Here is a 24,036-nt window from a genome sequence, read left to right as displayed (position 1 = left end):
GACCTTGATGGGTCCAATGCAGATGTTTGTGCAAAATTTGATGAAATTCAAGGTGCTTGAGGCATTGCATTCACAAGAATAAGACAGATGCAAGGTCACAGTGACACTGACCTTGAAACACCAAGATCTAATTAGTTCATCCTTGGGTCCAATTCAATGTTTGTGCCAAATTTGAAGAAGATCCTTAAAGGTGTTAAAGATATTTCTTTCACAAGAATGAGACAAATGCAAGGTCATAGTGACCTTGACCTTTCACCAAAACCTAATCAGTTCATCTTTGAGTCCACTTAAATGTTTGTGCCAAATTTTGAGAAATTACCTCAAGCCGGTCTTGACACATTGCATTCACAAGAATGAGACCAATGCAGACGTCCACACGTCTCCTTTTAAGCTCCCACATAACTGCTTGATCACTATCAGATACAAAAGCATCCATCCATCCATCCATCCATCCATCCACCCATCCATCCATCCCTCTATCCGTCCATCCATCCGTCCTACCTGGTTTCCGATGGTCAGCATGCCGTTAAACTCGTCCGTCATGGGGTAGTGCTCCATGGCCATGAAGAGGGTGTTGAGGACGATGCAGACGGTGATGGCGAGGTCCAGGAAGGGGTCCATCACCATGATCATCACCAGCTGCTTCACCCTCAGCCAGCTGGGAGAGCAGTCCCACACCAGGTACCGGTGGGCGAACACGTACCAGCACGGGTGGCACTTCCTATGGGCCTCCTCCAGCTCTGCAGCAAAACAAGAGACGACGAGTGAATTTAAAAATATAAAAAATAAAGAAGACGGAGGTGGAAACAGTGAATCAGTAAATAGGCGAGGAGTGAGTGAATTATTAATATTAAAAAGAAAATGTGAAAAATCTGGACTTTTGCCTTGGAATTTGTCATTTTGACTATTTTCCACCCGATGACGTCTTTTTTTTTTTTTTTTAAGTTGTCAATGTTGCTGCTAATCACTGACATATCCCAGGCTGTCACCTTAACAAAAAAGAAAGAAAAGAAAAGAAAAAGAAACTTATTGTAGTATAGTAAGAAGTATATTGAAAATAATTAAACTTTTGCATTTTTTTAAATTTTTATTTTTATCTGGCAACATAGTGGCATCATGACAAAAATCTAACATTTAAGGGAATAAAATTCTGAAAATTAGTGAATATTTGATATTTATGATTACGACTGATGGTGTTTGAAAATATAACTCAACGAAAGAATTTATTAAAGCGATCCCTGAGAAAACTGTCGGTAAATAATCGAGTGACGCTGAGAAAATGAAGGAGGATGGAAGGAGGGAAGGAAAGGAGAGGATGAAGGGAGCGCAGATGGATGGAGGGAGGACAGCAGCGGCTTTTTGTGTTTTCCCTCTATGATGATCTGTTCTGTAAGAGCAGCGACTGCCGAGGGGAGAGACAGTGACTCAGCAGACCTACCACACACACACACACACACACACACACACACACACACACACACACACACACACACACACACACACACACACAGATGCACTTACAACACACATGAATGCTGATTTGGACAGATATGAACCCAAAAATCTAATACATGAATATCATCAAACACACACACACAGACACAGGCACAGACACACACACACTCACAGACACACACAGACACACAGACACACAGACACACACACACACACACACACAGCAATAATCTCATGGTTAATGAGGGTAACAATCAGAACTCTCCTCTCTCTCTTTCATTCTGTCTCTATGTCTCTCTCTCTCTCGGACTCTCTTGCACAAACAAAGCCAGTGTCCCCCTGGGGTTGGCAGTGACACACACACACACACACACACACACAGATGCACAATTCTGTATCGACACACAGTTACACACACATACACACAAACAGTCTGGACGCACACACACAGTCACACAAAAGTGTAACCAGACTCAGTTGGATGCAAAATTCAGATAAAGTCGTGGTTACACAATCAATCATACACACACACACACGCACGCACACACACACACACACGCATGCACACACACGCGCATGCACACACACGCGCACGCACGCACACACGCACACACACACACACACACACACAGGCTGAGGTAAAAAGTCAGACCAGGTTACAGTCCCGTATTAACATCACTTTTCTTGCTTTTAGATGTTTTTCACATTATTTAAACTTTTGAATGCTGAAGAAAAAAGATTTATTTTTTCTTTAAAAAGACAAAAAAGGCAAAAGAAGCAAAACCAGTTCTGAGTGTGTGCACGGAGGTAAAGATCACTGTCAGTGGATAACTTTGATACGAAAAAAATTTAAATGAGATGATTCTCAGAGAAACAAAAATGTGAATTTTGCCTATTTTGCGAGGGATAATTTCCTAAAAACACTCCCTTCTTTCTTAAAACTAATTTTTATTTATCTTTTTTTTATTTATATATTTGTCACATTTTAGTAATTTTTTGCAATTCATGAGACATTTCTTGCCAGGTTGGTCATTGCCTTTTTTCACAATTTTTTGGGAAGTAATCTAATAAATTATCCAGGTTTCAAAATAAAAATTTAAATAAAAACGTATTACAATAATAAATAAATTTTTCTGGAACTTTCGCCAATTTTTTGGGAGAGAAAATGTCCTCATAATCCTGCTATGTTTTTTATTATGTTTAAATTATTATAACTAATTTGTCACATTTTACGAATTTCTTGCAATAACTTATTTTAATTATAAATATTTTTTTCTGGATATTTTCCCTTTTTATTCTTTGGGGGGGTGGGTAACTTTCCTAATAATACTCCCCTCTTTTTAAAAACTAAAACATTTTTTATTTTATTAATAATTTTTATTTTTTGTCAGATTTTACTAATTTCTTGCAAAAAATAATTTAATTATGAATTTATCTTTCTGGACATTTTCATCCTCTCTTCTTTTTCCTTTTTTATTATTTCTTTTGTCAGATTTTTGTGCCAGGCTGGTCATTCCCCCCCCCCCCCATGTTTTAGGAGGTAATTATCCAGGTTTCAAAGGGTTAAATGGTGCATCTCCTCACCTTCCATGGCGTCGGTGAGGTAGCTGGCAGCGCTGAGCGCCCTCCCCCTCCGCTCCGAGTCCTGTGTGGACGAAGGACGAGGCAACAGCATCGTACTGAGCTCTGTGGTGGACGTGGGGACCTGAGAGGGACACAGAGGACGAGGACAGTTCATTCACTCTGTTATTTTATAATAAAGAGTGAGGACAAACAAAAACATCACTTTTAATACAAACTAACAGACAGAGGACACACACACACACACACACACATACACACACACACACACTGGAAAAGACACCCAACACACACATTCAGCATTCAGTCAGGAGCATGAGCTGTCATCCACTTATCTGTTACCGTGGTGATAGTATCACACACACACACACACACACACACAGATTTATGTCAGGTCAAATGGGTCAAACAAAGTGCTGTGATTTCCCTGTGCGTATGTATGTGTGTGTGTGTGTGTGTGTGTGTATGCACCTCTTATCACCACGGCAACAGATAAGCAGGTGATGACTAGTGTTCAATGAATCAGAGAAATCAGTGTGCCACCACTGTGTGTGTGTGTGTGTGTGTGTGTGTGTGTGTGTGTGTGTGTGTGTGTGAGTGTGTCAGTCTCACTCAAAGGACCGCTGGACGTTTTTCACGTGTTAGACGAGCTGTATGACGGCCGGATCTATGCGTCTTCGTATGTCGCCTCTCAAGCTAAGAGCTTAAATTAAACTTAATAATTAACCTCTTCCTGTTGTCTTTAGCTCTGAGCAGCAACCAAAAAAAAAACAGAGGTGTGATCAAGAGCTTCCAGGAAGCTCAACATCCAACTGGGAGGACACCAGAAGGGACTAAATGTCCCATCAGGCCTCGGGAACGTCTCGAGGCAGTCATTAACTATCCCCGTTACCTCGTCAACCAAGACCAGAGAGGTGAGTGAAAACAGCGGGCTCAGGATGGGCTCAATTATGCAAATGTATATAATAAAATAACATCTGATTAAGTGTCAGTCTTTAGATGTGACCCGACTTTCTGCATTATATGTTGCCAATAGTTTACATTGTTACCATAGCAACCAGAGGTCACACACAGTTTTCTTAAGTGGCTCATTTACTCAACATTATTGATTTAAATGTACCATAAGTGAACAAACAGTAGACGGGGTTAATATTTTCCTAAATTTGGATATATTTTAAAATAAAACTTGAATCCTAGAAACTTCCTAAAGTCCTAAACAAGTGCTCAAAATCATAGAAATATCGTAAAAACCTAGAAATGTCCTAAAATTTCAAATGGTCCTAACACCCTTAAAAGGTTCCTAAAAACCTAGAAATGTCCTAAGATCCTTTAAACATCATAACATTTAGAAACGTCATAAAGTCCTACACACATCAGAAATCCTAGAAGTGTCCTAAAATCTTAAAAACATCCTAAAATCCTAGAAGTGTCCTGTAAGCCTTGAAACAGCCTTAAAACATTTAGAAACATCATAAAATCCAGGAAATGTCTCAAAATCGCAGAAATATTTTAAATTCTGAGAAATGTCCTAAAATAATAGAAATGTCCCAGAAACGGTCTAAAATCCAAAACGTGTATGGGGGCTGCTGCGACTGGCCCCTGGCCCCGTTATTTTAAAGAGTGGCCCCCAAGCTATCCCTGTGTTATACTAAGGTAGAAAAAAAAAAAGAAGAAAAAAAAAGTTCAATTTATGTGAACTTCTTGGCCATGCTCACATAAAAAATAAAATAAAATAAAATAAAATAAAACTCTATAAGGACTTCTTGGCCATGCTCACATAAAAAATAAAATAAAATAAAATAAAATAAAACTCTATAAGGACTTCTTGGCCATGCTCACAAAAAATAAAATAAAACAAGACAAAATAAAATAAAACTCTATAAGGACTTTTTGGCCATGCCAACAAAAAAAATCATAAAATTTTCTTTAGCCAATTAAAATTCCTAAATCTTAAATGTTCCTTTAAGTTGTGTTTTCATTAAACTCTTGTCATTTATTGTCTCTCAGAAAAGTTCACTGTCTTCACTACATTTCAAATAAAGTTCTGCAGCTGAGTTTTAACGTCTGGAGATGAACCTGTCGGGGACCCCGGGGCAGTTTAGGACGCTCCGCCCTCCGGGGATCGACCTCCACAAGCCTTATTAGCTCAGGTGTGATTACATAACACTTCCTGGTAAAGGTTCCTCCAATGAGACGTGACGCACGGACCTGAAGGTCGCCGCCCACGATAACGCCTACATCCTGTCTGCACGTCAGGCAGGGAAGCACCAGCCCAACACACACACGCACGCACGCACGCACGCATGCACGCACGCACGCACACTCTAACAGCAGCCAGCCGTGCAGTAATGTAGCTTCAGTTAGCTGCTGGGGGTTGCCATGGTAACATTTCCTTGGCAACCAAGCGTGCGCTCCGTCCCTCCCTCCAAATCGTCCCTCCATCAGTCTGAGCAGCAGGACGTCGCGGACACGAGGAAGCAGAAATACTTCATGTCAAACCATCAACCTATTAACTGAACTCAGAGCGGCTTTAAACTCAAACACACACACACACACACACACACACACACACACACACACCCTGCTGATGCTTCACAGTTTAGCGTGAAGTTACGTTTTTCATTCATTTATCTGTGAGGAGCTGAAGTGTTTCCCTGAAGCAGCACTAAAATAAAATAAAATAAAACAAGATAAAATAAAAGAAGAAAAAAACAATAACAAAAAATGGAATAAAATTTAGCTAAAATAAAATACAATAAAATAAAAATAAAAAATAAAAAACAAGTGCGAGTACTTTTATTCACATTTGTGTGTATGTGCTTGTATGATCAAACGTCTCCTGTAACTGTATATTCACTCAAGTACTGTGCTGAAGCACAGAGTCGAGATACTTGTACTTTACTCGAGTATTTCTATTCATCTGTGTCCAAATGTGTGGATGTTGAATATTTATAGTAAACTAAGGATGGAAATAAATTCATAGATATAAAAAGCTAGAAAGAAATGTCCAAAAAGCCATATTTATAGTTATCTTAAATGTATATTTTACAAACTTTTTACAAAGCTGAAACATTTTTCCCAGCTGCTCTGAAGGCAGCGATAATATTTCAGAGTAGAGAATTAAAAGAATTCACTGTTATACATAAAACATTTGGCTCATTCTTCTTCTACTGTTATTTAACTGCGTCTCCTTCTTCTTCTCTCCTTATATAAGAGTGTGGGTACGGGAGCACGTCGTGAGCAGGTGGAGGTGAGAAACACCTGCAGGCGTGCAGCGGCACTGTTTGCTCCTCCGACCTGCTGCCTGATGGGAAAAGTTGACTGTAAACAAGGATGAAAATAAAGGAAATCCCTGCTGGCAGCGAGCCGGCCGACTCTCAGATACTCGTCCTCCAAACTTCTGAAAGTTTGAAGATGAAACTGAGCATCACGTTAAACTGCCGCAGCTGTGTGTCTGAACGCAGCTGTTTCAGATAACACTTCACGACGGGACAGAGCTAAAAAAAACGCTAAAAGAAAGAGAAAATAATTAGTTTTTAATACTCTTATTTTTCTTAGTCTTACTGTAACCAAATATTTATATTTAACTTTTTTGGTGAAATTCATGCAACGGAAATGTGGCAATTTTAATAATAATAATAATAATAATAATAATAATAATAATAATAATGATAATGAAAATAATAATAATAATGCTAACTATGACAAATCTGACATAATAATAATTTTAATATAATATTTTTTTTAACCACAGTGAAGGTAATATAATAAATAAATAATTATAATTAATTATTATTTAAATATTATTATTACAATTATAACATTATGATTATTACCTTGCACTGCAGAATAATAATAATAATAATAATAATAATAATAATAATAATAATAATAATAATAATTAATAATAATAAAAATATTTTTATTATTTAATTATTTATTTTTACTACAGTGCAAGGTTATAATAATAATAATGTGGGAATTTTTAAATAATAATAATAATAATAATTATTATTATAATTATTTTTATTATAAGGAGGAAGAAGGTGATGGGGAGGAGGAGTATTTATAATATTTTTTGAATTATTATTATTTTATTTCATTATTTCTTTGATATAAAAAGAAATAATCAAAACAGAAATAATCAAAATGCCTCAAGAGACATAAAAGGGTTCAAATTCATTTTGAGTTTTGACTCACTGCACTGACTAATGTCCCAGTATTTTCCTCTTTATGCAGTCAATAATCAATAATCCTTCTGGTGATCTAACTGGGGATCAATAACAATACAGCCAGTTACAGATATTTTCTCAAGCCAAAACTACACACAGAGCAAAACACTGCAATTTTTTTACTCAAGAAAAATTATTTAAGTATTAACATTAAAATATACTTAATTACCAAAAGTAAAAGTACTTTTAATGCAGAATGGCCCCTCTCACAATAATACATTCAGATTTCAAGTTAATAACTTAACCAGCAGTTTAATCTGTAATAATAATTAACTGTTTATGACGTTTGTTTGACGTTTGTGCAAGTGTAGCATTAACACAAGTGTGTGTGTGTGTGTGTTTGTGTGTTTCACAGTGAAACACCATAAAACCCCTCAGTGGAAACACACACACACACACACACACACACACACACACACACACACACAGCTTTTCTCTCTGCTTCTGTGTGTTTGGTCACTGAGTCATGCAGTGTGAGTGTGATCTGATTATCATCTCTGCTGCTTGTTTCTGAAAGGACATAACACAGGATGTGTGTGTGTGTGTGTGTGTGTGTGTGTGTGTGTGTTTGTGGTGTGTAAATGTGTGTTTCCCAGCACTGATGTTAACAGCCTATCGGCAAAAAACTGAGAAATACAAAATATGTGCAGTGTGAGAGTCTGAAGTGTCCATTAACAACGTCCACCTTTAGCCTGCTGACGTGTGTGTGTGTGTGTGTGTGTGTGTGTGTGTGTGTGTGTGTGAGAGAGATGATGCATTGTTTTTATTTTTTTATTAGCAGACACGCAAGATTTAAGACTTTTTAAGACTTTTAACAACACTTGGAATTAAAGGTGAGAGCAATTTAACAACATTGGTGAAATTCATGCGAAGGATGTGGCAATTTTGATATATTTAATAATAATAATAATAATAATAATAATAATAATAATAATAATAATAATAATAATAATAATTATTATTATTATTATTATTATTATTATTATTATTATTATAAAATATGTTACCAGGTTATTTTATTATACAATGCAACATCAGAAAAAGTAAATAAATTCATAAATCCCATTTGCCATGTCTGAGCATTTTTAAGACTTTTGACAGATTTATTTAATATGTTTTAATACAAATTAAAAGCAGAATCTTTTTTTAATCCCACTGGTGAAAATGGACTCTTTTGAATGTCACTTGATTGAAATGTGGCCGTAAATTTCTGGTTGTATTTTTTAGTTTTGTTTCCCGTTGAACTCCTGTGGATGGCGACTCTTGCTCATCCAACCGCAGCTCCACCAAAACTGTTCAACCAATATTTTTAAATATATACTTTAAATACCTCACAGAAATTTGGGATTTCCGCCACTTTTCTCCAACCTGTGACAATAAATGCGTATTAAAACAGTTATTCTAAGAAATATGTGACTTTAAAATCCTGTAATCACCAATCATCTGTGAATGTAGAGCATTCATTTAACAAAAGTGTGTGTAGTTTTTTGGATACCAGAGGCAGCATTCAGAGCATTGAAGTGTGTTTGTTGTGTGTTTGTTGTGCGTTTGTTGTGTGTGTAAAGGAAGGACACCTCAGTAACGAGCCTGCTGTGGTATGTGTGTCTTTAGCCTCTGATGCCACCGCAGCCACACATGAAAGTGTGTGTGCGTGTGTGTGTGCGTGTGTATGGGGGGAATACCACAGCGTTGTTATCTGAGATAGTCGATCTGAGTGTGTGTGTGTGTGTGTGTGTGTGTGTGTGTGTGTGTGTGTGTGTGTGTGTGTTTAGACCATGATATCAGAGTGGAGTTATGCAAAGTGCTGATTCATAATTCGGATGTCTGAGAGTTGAATGGCTGCAGTCTTCACCATTGTTTCCACTGCCACCGACACACACCGACACACACCGACACACACACACACACACACACACACACACACACACACAGTACTCACACTCTCCTCCTTGACCTTCTCCATGGTGCAGGCAGGCAGCTGCCCCTGCAGCGGCGGTGGGGAAACCCCGTTCTGGTCCATGGCGACAAACAGCTTCCCGTTGACGTTCAGCGTCGGATAAAACACCTGAAAACACACAGAGGCGAAATATGAATCTGTGCGGAAACTTTTTATGAAAAGCACAAACGTTTGGCATCAGCGTCCAAAATTAGCTCCTGTCACTTGCCAAAATGTAAAAATCCGCGTCATCACGATGACGCTGCACCAAAGCGCCTTTGCACGCATCACATGACCGTTCAGAAATGTATCGCAGTTCTTTGATTGACCTTCGCTATGTGTATCTGCATTACAGATCTGCACAAAACTTAAGCGATATTTTTGGAATTTCAATAAAACAATTGCGAGATGACTGCGTTTCCGCTGAGTCATGTTACATAACTTCTTCGATAACGTTACTGTCACCATGGCGATGGATGTCCAAAACATCAGCAGGTTTATTTATCTCGTGTGGTTTTATGATTTTTGAAAAATATTTGGGCCGTTTTTTGTTTTTTTTTGACGTTCTTAGTTTGTAAGCCATCGGCAGAAAGACCAAAAAGTTCATTTTTATCGTATACTAGATTTTTAGATGCAATACAAGACACATAAAAAATATATATCAAAATAAAAAAATAAAAAAAGATTTATATGATTAAATTTGATAACCTTAACTGATTAATCTCATTTGATAAAGATTTTTCTCTCATTTTGTCTTGTTTCCAAACCCGTCTCATCTCAGCCATTTCATGTCCTGTCATCTGATCTTATTTATTTAATGAAGTCTCCTCGTGTGTTACATGATATCATCAGATTTTCGTATCATTTTATCTCTTCTTATCTGTTTTTTTGACCAAACAAATAAACCCTATTTTATTTTACAAAATGTAATCCACTTCGTATAATCTTACTTGACAAAATCATGATCCAATGCCGTTTTATTCTTATTTTATTACAACAAACAGATTATTTTAATCTTCATTTAATCCCGAGGATCGAAGTCATCGCGCCGGCTCACCTGGGAGCTCCTGCTGGCGTTGCTGTAGGTGCTCGGCCGTCGTTTGGGCCACGGGTGGGGCAGGACGCCGCTGAAGGTCCCACCGCTGTAGGTCCGACCCCCGACGCCCTCCACCACGTCACCTGGGACGCTGTACTCGTCGTCGGCCATCTCCCCCTCCGACCCCCGGCTCCTCAGCCGGAAGTTGAAGATGGAGGAGACCTGACTGCTTCGCCGAGTCCTCGTGGAGAAGGAACGAGCGAGGAGCGGGTGGAGGGGCTGGAGGAGGACGGAGAGAAATGTTACTTTGACTGTGTAACCACAAAATGAAACACGCATCCAGATTCTGCTTCCTTCACCTTTCCCCCGTCCGTCATGTCCACCTGCAGCAGCTTTTCCTCCGATAGGTTCGCCTCCACATCGGCCACGCCCACCAGCGCTTGACTCCGCCTCCGCTCCTCCATGCTGTCCGTCGGTAGGCCGAACGGCGAGAGTTCTGGCGACAACATGGAGTCCGAGTCCAGAATTTTCTGTGCAGCAGCCTGGAGGAAGAAGCAGAGTGTTATAAGAAGTGTATGAATGACAAATAATCAACATTAGTGCTGTAACCTGATTATTTTTAAACTGTATTTCATATTAATCAAACAAGTTTTATTCTTGACCTTGAAATTTGACCACCAAAATCTCATCACTTCATCGTTGAGTCCAGGTAGATGTTTGTGTCAAATTTGATGAAATACCCTCACGATGTTTTATAGAAACTGCGTTTACAAGAATAAGCTGACTGAGTCATTGTCACCTTGACCTTTGACAAGCAAATTCTAGTGTCCAAATGGAGGTTTGTGTCAAATTTTTTTAAAAATCCCTCAAGACCTTCCTGAGATATTGCATTATGAGAATGAGAAGGATGCAAAGACTGCATTGACCTTGACCACTAAAATCAAATCACCTCATCATTAAGTCCAAGTGGATGTTTGCGCCAAATTTAAGGAAATTTCCTCAATGCGTTCATGAAATATGTGGTTCATGAGAATGAGATGGACTGGCAGACAACAGCAAAACACAATACTGTCGCTGGCACAGAAGCATAGAAACCGTAAAATTTATGCTTCACAGAGCTAAAAGTTGACAACAGAAAACCAGAAACTGGGTTTATCCTGCGTTAGTGCATCAGTTCACCTGTTGCTCCTTCTTTAACCTCTCCATGGCCACCTGAAACTCCCGCTCTTTCTGACACGCCTCGGCGATGGTCGCCTGGTTCTGCTCCTCGTACGCCATGGCGACCACGGCCAGGATGAGGTTGACCAGGTAGAAGGAGCCCAGGAAGATCACCACCACGAAAAACACCATGTAGGTCTTACCGGCTGAACGCAGCGTCTGCAAAAAAAAAAAAAAAAGAACATAACACAATGTTTCTTGCAAAAAGGGAATTTCCATGGTCCCCTCTCGCTTTTTTTCAGCTTCAGTTTGATTTTCTCTCTAACGGTCTCTAAACTGTCCAGCTGCCAAAATCCAGAGAGAAGAGGAGCTGATAAAAAGTTGGATTAGCTTCAGTTGTTACCATGTGTTCACAGCAGCGAGCTCTGGGAGCTGCAGCAACTCTTCTGTCTGTTTCAACTCATAAATTCACACAATATTCTCACGAACAGACACCAGAATATAACATCACCCAAAGATTAGGCTGCAAATAACGAGCTTCTTTAAAATAAGAACGTAATTACGATAATATCTTTCCATAAAACTACTTTAAATGTCGAGTGCAGTTTGAGATGTCCACCAGTGGGATTAAAAGTGTGTTTGAAAACGTCTATAAATAAGTAATAAATGGGGTCAAGCACCCAAGCTGAGGCGTTAAAGAGTCTAAAGAAGTAAAGCTTGACATCGTGCACTTGGTCTTGAGTGGGAGTGACCTGTATCTGCAGCCTGAGGTGAGAGGCTGCGCTGGATGTGTAGTGTGTGTGTGTGTGTGTGTGTGTGTGTGTGTGTGTGTGTGTGTGTGTGTGTGTGTGTGTGTGTGTGTGCAGTATAAAGGTACCTGGTGATAGAGATTTTCCCAGTAGTCTTGAGTCATCAGGCGAAACAGGGACAGGAAGGCCCAACCGAAGGTGTCGAAGCTGGTGTAGCCGTAGTTGGGGTTCCTCCCCGCCTTCAGACACTCAAATCCATCTGGGCACTTCCTGCAAAACACACACACACACACACACACACACACACACATTGTTAACTATGTTACAAAGAGGTCTCCTCGTAGCTCGCCCCACGTATAAAGGCTATATCCTCGCAGCAGCGGCCGCAGCAGCGGGGGGGGGGGGTGTTTAATGAAAATTTACAGTTTTAATTGTTGTAATTATATATTTATAATTTATTAATATATATTATTTTCTAAGGAAGTTTTCGAGTCTTTTCTGGGTTTTTTTGTGTTTTAAATATAATAATTTTCTTGCAGCTATTTTCTCATTTTTGGGGCCATTTTTTGTTAAATTGCTGATGGCCTTTTTTAATAGAAGCAAATCAGTAAGCTAATGTTTTCAAAGGGTTAGATTTTGCCGATAACACTGTTGCTCAAGAAGCATTTTGATTTCACGTCATTAACCTGTAAAGGAGTACTTTTAGACGGTAGTATTTCTCCTAAAGTGAAGGATGGGATCGCTTGTCGCACCGCTGGTGATGATCAGGAGCTTTGTGGTTATATAACTATAACTAGCGTTTCTCTTGCATCTGTGGTTTGGAGAATCTAACACCACAGGTTTGTACAGAAAGTGGGTGTTGGAACATTTTGAAAGCTGAGACATTTCAATCATATATTTCACAAACAGCATCTGTCTTTCCATCCATCCGTCTCCCCCCCGACACAAACACCGGCTCTGTTTCCACATCTCTGTTTACGACCGAAGGCTTGTTATCGCCGTGCGACCGGGACCCGCCCACACGTGTCACCGCAGAGACGGGACAGATAACGCGGGGACGGCATTCATCATAATTGATATTCCACATTCATATCCTATCACATTCATCGCCGCCCACACAGTCACATCTGATCCGCTGATACACAGCAGGCCAGTCGCTGGTCGGCGGAGGGAGACGCCGCTGCCATTTACAGCCGCTGCCTCAACAACTCACAGTGACAGACACACAACCACTGGAGCCAACACACAGCAAGTCAAAGGTCAGAGGTCACAGCAACCCGAAAATAATCCTTTGACCAGCAGATGATTGTGGCATCGACGTCTCTGATAAAGTTCTGTAAGTCCTCCATTAGACCCACGCTGTAAAAAATGTCCCTAAAATTAACAGCAAAGTGCTGTGAAATCATGACATCATAAAACTGTAAAAAGAAAAAGGATAAAACAGTGTTTAGTTTAAACAAAACTGTGAATTTTAAAGTAAGAATATGCTGAAATAATGATTTTTCTTTGTGGAGTTTGCAGATTACTATAGTTTTTTTTAACAGCAAGAAAGCATATTACACTTTACAAATCCATATGTACTGCTTTACAGATAAACATATAGCCTAGAAATTTACAATACTAAATACATCCACTTTTGTGACAATATCCAGGCAGGAAATGCAGTGATGTCTTGGTAAAAAACAACCACTTTTCATTGCAGTGTCCCCATTGGAAGACCAGTGAAAAGTCGCCAAAAACACCCATGTTTGGAGCTCAAAAAGCCACTGGAAACAAAACAATGACTTTTTAAATAAAAACACTTTTGTGACATTATCCTGGCAGGAAACGCAGTGAAGTCGCTGTAAAAAACTTGGCTTGCACTTTTGATTGCACTATCCCAAAAGACGACCAGTGACAAGTCACTTAAACTGTTTTGTGCCTAAAAAGCAGCTGGAAATGCAGGAATGACTTTGCGAATGCGAATTCTGTCTGAAACCGCAGTGAAGTTGTAGTAAAAAAAACGATCGCTTTTCATTGCACTGTCATGCAAAGAATCAAAACTTGCAGAAATGTTTTGTGAAGGGTCAAAGCAGGAACACTGTAGCTTTGCAGTGAGTGGAGGAGTTGTGATGCACGGAGGATGACATTAAGAGAACCATGAACACCACAGCGTGAACAAACGTCTGGTTGAACAAAGCTCTGAGTCACAGAGGAGCGTCATGCTGAGTCACAGAAAAGGTTGCCGCTGTGCAGACGCTATCTGGGGATTCAAACCGACAACCCTCCGGTCACAAGCCCACGGTGGTGACCCGTCCCGGCTGGCACCGCCCCCGCCGGGTCGCCGCCGCTGCAGCAGCTGGGATGCTTTTAAGCAGCGGCCCACACTGACTCATCAGCGGCCAACCTGCCTGTATTTATTATCACCTTACTACACAACACTTGGTGGGAGCTGGTAATTCATTAAGGACACATGTAAATACACTATCAGTTATATAAGGTTTACATAACAGAGATGAGTGAAAGGGAAAAACATGAAATGAAACATGTGGGGGAAATCAGTCATTTTACACTAAATATTTTTTTAAATACTTCATAAAACTGTGAAAACGTGGAAGCTTCACTCACATCTTCCCCCGGCAACACAGAATATCTCTACAATCAGCACAATTCAAGGTGGACACACAAGATTAGTGTCGCCAACTTAATATCTGACCAAATGTCACCACTTCTGGACATGGACGTCTGTGCCAAATTTAAAGAAATTCCCTCAAGGTGTTCTTGAGATGTAGCATCAGAAGAATGAGACTGGTCAGGTCAGAGTGCCTTTGACCTTTGTCAACCAAAATTGGTTGACTGTTGAGTCATGGACGTTTGTGCCAAAGGCAAAGTAATTCCCTCAGGGTGTTCTTGAGGTGTCAAATTCACAAGAATGAGACGAACAAGGTCACAGTGAGCCTAAAACACTTCATCATTGAGTCCAAGTGGACGTTTGTGCCAAATTTAAAGAAAATTCCTCAAGGCGTTCTTAAGATATGCACAAGAATGAGACAATTTTAAGGTGACTGTGACCTTTGACCACCAAGATCTAATCATTTAAGCCTTGAGTCCAAGTGGACGTTTTTGCCCAATCTGGAAAAAAAAAATCCCTCAAGATGTTCATATGATATTGCATTCACAAGAGTAAGATGAACATGTTCACTTTGACCTTTGACCACCAAAATCTAACTAGTTCATCACTGAGTCCAAGTGGACGTTTGTACCAAATTTGAAAAAAATCCCTTGAGGTGTTCTTTAAATATCATGTTCACAATGTGATGAACTCAAGGCCACCAGAAACTAACCATTACATTGTTGACTCCAAGTGGATGTTTGTGCCAAATTTGAGGAAACTCCCTCAATGCCCTCTTGAGATATCACATTTACATGACGAGATTGGTTGAGGCCACAGTGACCTTTGACCGCCAAAATCAAATCAGTTAATTGATGAGTTTGTGCCAAATTTGAATGATCAGCAAACAAAAACCTTATTTTTTTTGTTTCAAAAACAAATATGTTGATCAAAATGAACAACAATACCTAAGGTAAGCTGAGAGTGGCTTACGTGGCTTTAAATAATTAATGTTAGAAAATGCATTCACCAAGCGTTACAGGAAAAGCACCTAATTTGTTTAAATTATTTTCAGAAGCAGGAAATAATCTGTTTCCATTGCTTGTTGTTGTGACATTAATTACGTGTAACACAGCAGCTGACCCCTGCACTCTCATGCATGCATTTCATCATCTGTGCATTCAACCTCCCGAGATATATATTTTCTACTTTTACTTTATATACATATAGCACTGCTGATATATTTTGCTATGAATGTTGGTTTTACTTTGTATAAAAAGCAGCTTTGGCACAAATGTGTCCTTCAGAGGTTCCATCTAATCTTAAAGCCAATAACAAAAGCCTTATTAATACAACACAACACAAAAGCAGCACTGAATGTGAGTCTGCCATCACAAAGCTCAGTCGTTGACCTTTGAAGCGTTTAACTGGAGCAGTCAATTTCATGCTGTTTTAAATCTGCGACTAACAAACTAACAGAATTTGCATTATGAAACCAGCAACCACCGAAGAAAAAAACATGTTCCAAGCTTATGTCACTGCAAAAGCAATCACGCTGCGAAATAGCACAGAAATTTGACGCCAGCATGCAAAGTATACCATAAAGTAGCTGGTCACATGCAGTAATTACTGTGATAAAAGCACAATGCAAAAACGAATCAGGTAATCATCATCGAAAATCATATAGCTGCTGCTTATCCAAAACATTACAGTAAAAACAATTAATGTTAATGTAAAAATTCCAAATTCCAAATTACTGCAGTGCTTATCCAGACATTAAACTTTGCATGTCACTGCACTGCTTGTCCATTCATTTTAGCCACAGCAATCAATTTTATTATAACGAAAAATCGCATCTTATTTCACTGCTTATACAGGCATTATGGTAATGACAACAATTCATTTAAATGCACTTAAATATTCCAAATTCTTGTATTGCTTATCCAAACATTACAGAAACAACTGCAAAAATCAATTTGAATGTAATAAAACATTTCAACTCACTGGAAACTTATACAACAAAATATCCCATCTTACTTACTTACTTACTGCTTTTCCAAACAATATGGTGATGAAAACAATGAATTACTGCACTGCTAATAAAACCATTACAGTAAGAACAGCAACAATCAATTTTAATGCAATAAAACATTCCCTTATTGCACTGCTCATCCATACTTTACGATAACATCAATCAATTTTAATGCAATAAATCATTCTAATCCGCTCCACTGCTTATCCAAGCATTACGGTAACAGCATTACGCAACATCAATCGCGTTTTAAGTAAAACATCCAAACTTCCTGACATGCTTGTCCAAATATTACCGTGACAACAGTAACAACAACAAACATTTTTAATACAAAAAAAGTCGACTCCAGATTACTGCAATACTTATCCAAATGTTATGGAAACAACAACAAACATTTTTAAGGCAGTAAACCTATACCAAATCACTGCAATTCTTATCCAAACATTATGGTAAAGATAACAAGTATTTTTAATGCTATATATATATATATATATATATATTCTAAATTACTGCAGTGCTTATCCAAAAAATATGGTAAAGACAACAAACATTTTTAATGCAAAAAATATATAAAAAAATAGAAATTACTGCAATGCTTACTCATACATTACGGTAACTTCAAAACAATTAAAATTAATGCCATTAACATTTCATCTCCACTGCACTGATTTTTAAAACGTACCTTAAAAAAATGTTAAATAAAATAAATTAAACTATAAATTACACTATAAATATTTCAAAACATCAAATCAAGTCTTGCTGATTCCATCAGCCAATGCAAAAATGATGTGCAGCTGTATTACCTATATTACAGCAATCTGAACATTACGGTGTCAGAAACGGTTTAGTTTTTAATGGAGTCAAAATAGAAAAATGCAAGAGAGCTTCTTATCCAGCCATTGTGGTACAAAGAGCTGTCATGCAGATGTGTAATGAGATAATAAAAAGCTGAGTAGTACCAACAATCAATGTTAACATAGTTAAAATTTCTAACTGGCAGCTGATTTTACGGTAGAGTTATGTAACGTGATCATAAAATCAAACTGAGCTGCTGATACAAACATTACAGTAACAACAGCCAATGTTAATCGAATAAAAAACCAAAACGCACGCGGATGCCGATGCAAATATTACGGTAACAGCGGCTGATATTCCTAACATTACGGTAATGAGCGGAAGAAAATCAACACAACACACACACACACACACACACACACACACACACACACACACACACAGTGTGGACAGCTCCACCGATAACACCAGAGATGAAGTCATCACACACACACACACGAAATATGACTAACCAGTCATCACGTAGAGCCAGTCATCTTGATGCCAGTTAGTCTGACACCAACCCTGAGCAAGGCCACCGCGTCTCACACACACACACACACACACTCAAGATACGTGTGTGTGTGTGTGTCACTTCCATCCATCCACCCATCTCGTGGCAAGTGAGTCAACATGGTGGCATGTGAGTGGATTTGAAGTGTGTATGATGGGTTGACTAAATGTGTGTGTGTGTGTGTGTGTGTGTGTGTGTGTGTGTGTGTGTGTGTGTTTAAGGGGCTTGAGGACATAAAGAGTGTGTGTGTGAGAGGTTCAGAAAACGCAGACAGGAGGCTGAGTGTAGCGTATAGCAGGTGTGTGTGTGTGTGTGTGTGTGTGTGAGAGGTGTCAGACTGTGTGAGAGCCAGCAGTTATCTCTCACACACACCTCTGTCTATGTTAATGGAGGGACGCCACTTCAGACCCCCCACTCTCAGTAAAGGGGGCCCCTCAGCCCGGCACTTACACACCTACATCTCTCTCACACACACACACACACACACACACACACACACACACACACACACACAAACACACACACACACACACACACACACACACACACACACACACCGCAGTATGGCGACACAAACACTCAGACGCCACATTTAGTTTCATTTTCAGAATCCAGCCGCAGAGTGAAAATACTTCAAAAGAGGTACAAAATACTGCAGAGTCAGAGCGAGAAAATGGATTTCAGAGTACTGAATATTTGTGTTTTGTGGCGACACACTGTGAAAAAGTCGGTTACCCCGTAATTATTATTTAGCAGAATCTATACAGAACTCCACTGACATAACAGAGGTTTCAATGATCAATCTTTTGAAACAAGAGCAAACGGTCAGATTTCTTCAAAACATGAGAAGAAAGCTATAAGGGATTAAAGAATAAATGAGCAAAAAATAAACAAGAAATTATTAAAAAGTACAGATAATCTGTGAAAATTATAGCATAATAATAGTAATAATAATAATATTAATAAAAGAAAAAACAGAATAAAAAACGTTTTTAAAAAAGTTGAGCATTTTTAGGATTGTAGGATGTTTCAACAATTTCAGGGAGTTTCCCGGACTTTCAGACATTTCTAAGATTTTAGCTTGCTGGATTTGAGAAATTTAGGAATCTGTGAGTTTTCTTCGATTTGAGGATGCTTAAGGTATTCAGGACATTTCTATGATTTTAGGACATTTCTGGGATTTAAGGACATCGGTGTCTCAGCTGTGTCCTCTGTCGGGGGTGTGGGGGATCCTCCTCCGGCTCTATGTTGATGCTGTTTTATGTCTCTGACACCTGATGGAGACTAAAAGGACAAAAACTATTCACAGTTTATTTTATTTTGAAAATTGTATTTTGAGTACTTGTTTTGGACGTCAGTCTTCGTGCAAAACAGAGAACTCGCCCTAACATGATTTTTTTTTTACATTTTTTACTGGGTAAAATTAAAAAAATATTGATTTTTATGTGATATCGGCTTTTTTCCAATGAAAAGACAACAGAGAGAAACACGAATACTGCAAATCTGTAAAGTGAAATAAACTTTGATTAAAAAAAGATTTATTCATTTGGGTCCCGATCAGTCACAATTAGAAACTGAAGATTTCAGTTTGAAGAACAAGAAGAATTTATGACCGGAGACACCAAACTGACAGAGACAGAGAGACGGGGACAGACAGAAAAACACACTCATTCAAAGACAAACATGCTGCCGCTATTCTGGGAGACATCCTGGGGATTTCTCTGTGTGTGTGTGTGTGTGTGTGTGTGTGTGTGTGTGTGTGTGTGTTCACTTCATGTTCCCCCTGCCATCAGTTCTGTTCCCTGTGACCTCTAACACACACACACACACACACACACACACACACACACACACACACACACCTCTAATTATAACACTCAGGTAAACTCGAGTCCGGGAGGAAGAGAGTACTTAGCATTGCTATAGCAACCGTATCCCAGTGCTGGTTGCCGGGGGAGATTGTTTTGTGCCATCTCTGTTGGGAGACGGGAGGACCGTGTGTGTGTGTGTGTGTGTGTGTGTGTGTGTGTGTGTACCTACATGTTACTCACCACACCTTATTGAGACTCGACAGAACAAAGTGGAGCCTCAGTGTCTCAACAGTCCGAATTATATTCATTATAAAATAAATATTTTAATTTAATTTATGAATTCATCCAGAGCAGACGAGAAAATGTTTAATCCACCGTAATCTGATCGCACCGCGCGTAATCTCGTCTGCTCTCGTCTTATCTCATCTAATCCAGTTTTATAGACCGTATTCTAATCTGCAGTGTTTCACTCGGATTTTATCCAAATTATTCTAATCTTGTCAAACTCTGTTCCGTCTGTTCTGCTCATTCTCGGGGCGTCAAATATCGAAACTGTCACGCCCCTCCGTGTCTGATATCGACGTTAAGAGGACTCTTCAGAACAGAGACACTCAACCTGCTCTAACTGGGGGACACGTTTGGGAAAAGACAGGATGTCAGGGGCCAGTCGCAGCAGCCCCAGACATGTTTATCGGATTTTAAAAGATTTTTAGGATTTAAAGATGTTTCTAGAATTTTGGGACATTTCTACAGTTTTAGGATGTTTCCAGGACTTAAGAACATTTCTAGGATTTTAGGACATTTGTAAGCTTTTGGGTGTTTCTAGGTTTTAAGGACATTTTTAGGATTTTAGGAGTATTAGTATTTAAAGCCATTTCTAAGACTTTGGAACATTTGGAGAATTTTAGGACATTTCTAGGATTTAAGGACGTTTCTCATATTTTCAGGACATTTGTAAGCTTTTGGGACATTTCAAGGTTTTAAGGACACTTTTAGGATTTTAAGATCTTTAGGATTTTAGGATGTTTCAAGTATTTGAGATATTTCTAGGATTTTAGGACATTTCTAGGACTTAGGGATATTTGCAGAATTTTAGGACATTGCTAGGATTTTAGGACGTTTCTCATATTTTCAGGACATTTGTAGGCTTTTGGGACATGTCTAGGTTTTAAGTATTTTGGGACATTTCTAGGACTTAGGGATATTTGTAGAATTGTAGGTAATTTCTAGGCTTTTGGGACGCTTCTAGGATATAAGGATATTTGGGGATGCTCACAGTATTTTGGGACATTTCTAGGATTTTAGGACGTTTCTCGTATTTTCAGGACATTTGTAGGCTTTTGGGACATTTCTAAGTTTTAAGGACACTTTTAGGATTTTAAGACCTTTAGGATTTTAGGATGTTACAAGTATTTCGGGCATTTCTAGGATTTAAGGATATTTGTAGAATTTTAGGACAATGCCAGGATTTTAGGTAATTTATAGGCTTTTGGGACACTTCTAGGATTTAAGCATATTTGGGGATTTTGAGAACTTTCTGGGATTATACAACATTTCTAGTATTTTAGGACATATCTTGGACCTTTCTAGGATGTAAGATACTCATAGCATTTTGGGACATTTCTAGGACTTTTGGAGGTTTGTAGGATTTTAGGACATTTCATTCAACATGAATGATGTTACGTACTGAACAGTGAACTTACAGAGGTTAGATTTAGGAAAAGATCCTGAGGACGCACGTTGCCCTGAACACCTGCGTCCTGGAGGAAAGTCTTGTGTTTTGTGAGTAAAAAGTACAATATTTGCTTCCAAGAGTGAAGTGGAAAGTATCATTAAATGACAATACTTAACTATGCTTCAGTAAAGTACTTGAATACGTTGTTACTTTCCACCACCGCCTTTAAGAAGCAGCTCATCGACATTCAATCAGGACGGCGGTCAGAGGTCAGAGGTCAGAGTCGGAGCTCAGGACGAGGGGGGGTTAAGGGATTTTTGGGTAAAGTCCTGAAGTCGACTACATTAACTTAAGGTCAACGTGGCGCTCTCAGTGTTTCCATGAGACGGGAGGAGAAAATCCCGGCGGCTTGATTCGGTTTTAATGTCTCATCAGTGACACAGCAGCTCCTGAAATAGCAGCTAAACTATCGAGGCGGGTCGCCTGGCTGTTCGCATCACAGCACCGCGCAGGCTGGCCTCCGACCAACGCTTTGATCACCGCCGAGCCGCAACGCTGCCCGTGTGTGTGTGTGTGTGTGCGCGTGTGCGTGTGGCACTTTGATCACCACATTTGGTCACATTAATAACAGAGTCGTCTCCAATGTGTTATCATTAGAACATCTAAACCATCCTGATTACCGAGCACTTATGAGGACACACACACACACACACACACACACACACACACACACACACACACACACACGCCTGTTCACACCAGGCGGATCCTTGTACAAAGTAACCAAGAAAAACAGGCATCAACATTCCAGTTTGGAGTCGACATGCTGCAAACTGGAACCACTGGAGGACAACTGGGACGTGATCCATTTAAAGTCTTCTGATCTGAAGCGTAATCACATACAAAATCAACAAGGTGATGATACTGAATTGAAAATTAGATAAAAGTAATAAAGCAACAACAATTATTTATTTGATGGATTTTGGGACATTGCTCGAATTTTTGGATATTTGAAAGATTTTAGTATGTTTCTAGGAGTCTAGGATATTTCTTGGATTTTAGGACATTTTAGGGATTTCGAGATATTTTAAGATATTGCTAAGATTTAAGGACATTTCTTGTATTTTAGGACATTTTTCATATGTTGGGGCATTCTTAGGATTTTAGGACATTTCTCAAATTTTAGGATATTACTAAGATTTTAAGAATTTCTTGGATTTTAGGACATTTCAAGGATTTTAGGACATTTAGGCTGTTTCTAAGATTTAAGGATATTTATGATTTTGGCACATTTTGAGGATTTTAAGACATTTCTAGGGTTTTAGGACATTTCCAGGATTTTAGGACATTAGGGTCTTAGCTAGGACCTCTGTTGGGTGTTGTGGGGGGTCCTCCACTCTATTTTGAGTGGAAATACAAATACAAAACAAAAAAACAATTTATAAGTGTGAATTACTGCACCCTATCAGAGGCCAGATTTTGCCCGCGGGCCATAGGTTGAGTATCACTGGTTTAGGGTGTCTACAGTAAAACCACGAAGGCTCTTGTGCTGTTCAGTAGTCCGCCTGGTCGGTTTGTAATAGTTCACTTAAAATGAGCTAAAACATGAAACAGCACATGAAACTGTCAGTAAAACGACATAAGAAAAGTTAAGGGGTCATAAGGCCGTTTATCATCATGTCGTTATGAAACATTTCACTGGTTTGTCACATTTTCACCGGAAAGTTTAAGCAGACGTAGAGGCGCGTTTGTTCTGACTGAACCTGTTTTTGTTTCGGCTGACTTCGTGCTGGTGTTCACTGTGCTTCAGGAAAGTCAGTGTTTAGTGTTGCACTGTTCTGCGGGCTCATGGTCGTCGTGTCATTATGGAAAATGCCAGCCTTCTATTTATTTCAGCGGAGAGCTTTTCATGCCGCGCAGTCTAAATGTTGCTGAGGAGAGATTCTTTAGGCTGGAGGGAAAACGTGTCAGGCGCAATTTAACTTTTTATAATGAAAAGCCAAAGGGAATAAAGGATACTTAACCTTTTCTGGACCGCCTTAGATCTCTTTATCCTCAACAAAACCTTTTCTAACTCATACATCAGGGGGCTAAGAGGCTTCCCAGGCTCCACTCTGCTTTTTAAGAAACCTCAGATGTGTTGTTTCCAGCTGAGAATTTGCTGTCTCATGTTTTAAGTGCAAAGATTTTTCATATGGAGCTTTAGTGGTGCGTGCAGTTTTAATATCCTGAGAGTTTCATAAGATTCACAGATGTGTAAGAGTGACACGACTGTATTTGTTATAATTTGAAGCAAAATTTGTTAGCTTTGAGATGTGCCGTGGTTTCTCACCTGTTGTGAATTTTTACAAAAAAGGGAGCTAAAATATTATACAAAGACAACTTTGCTAGTATGACGAGTTTTTAGGTACCAGTCTGAATATTTAGTTGCAA

General features: G+C 39.1%; 1 protein-coding gene across 1 annotated transcript in view; it reads right to left on the bottom strand.

Annotated features, from left to right (window-relative positions):
* LOC121960950 (sodium channel protein type 5 subunit alpha-like) overlaps positions 1-24,036 on the bottom strand; it is a 216,091-nt gene that overhangs the window by 87,498 nt on the left and 104,557 nt on the right. The window contains exons 13-19 of the mRNA XM_088071892.1: positions 12,276-12,417; positions 11,420-11,617; positions 10,600-10,782; positions 10,262-10,519; positions 9,208-9,333; positions 3,040-3,160; positions 502-740 (exon numbers count right to left, since the gene is read on the bottom strand). Coding sequence (XP_087928018.1) covers positions 502-740; positions 3,040-3,160; positions 9,208-9,333; positions 10,262-10,519; positions 10,600-10,782; positions 11,420-11,617; positions 12,276-12,417 — 1,267 coding nt within the window. The remainder of the gene's footprint in view (positions 1-501; positions 741-3,039; positions 3,161-9,207; positions 9,334-10,261; positions 10,520-10,599; positions 10,783-11,419; positions 11,618-12,275; positions 12,418-24,036) is intronic.

Source organism: Plectropomus leopardus, chromosome 21, assembly GCF_026936395.1.
Source record: "Plectropomus leopardus strain MGB_pleo_1.0 chromosome 21, ASM2693639v1, whole genome shotgun sequence".
Taxonomy (NCBI): domain Eukaryota; kingdom Metazoa; phylum Chordata; class Actinopteri; order Perciformes; family Serranidae; genus Plectropomus; species Plectropomus leopardus.
This window is presented reverse-complemented; position numbering and strand designations above follow the sequence as displayed.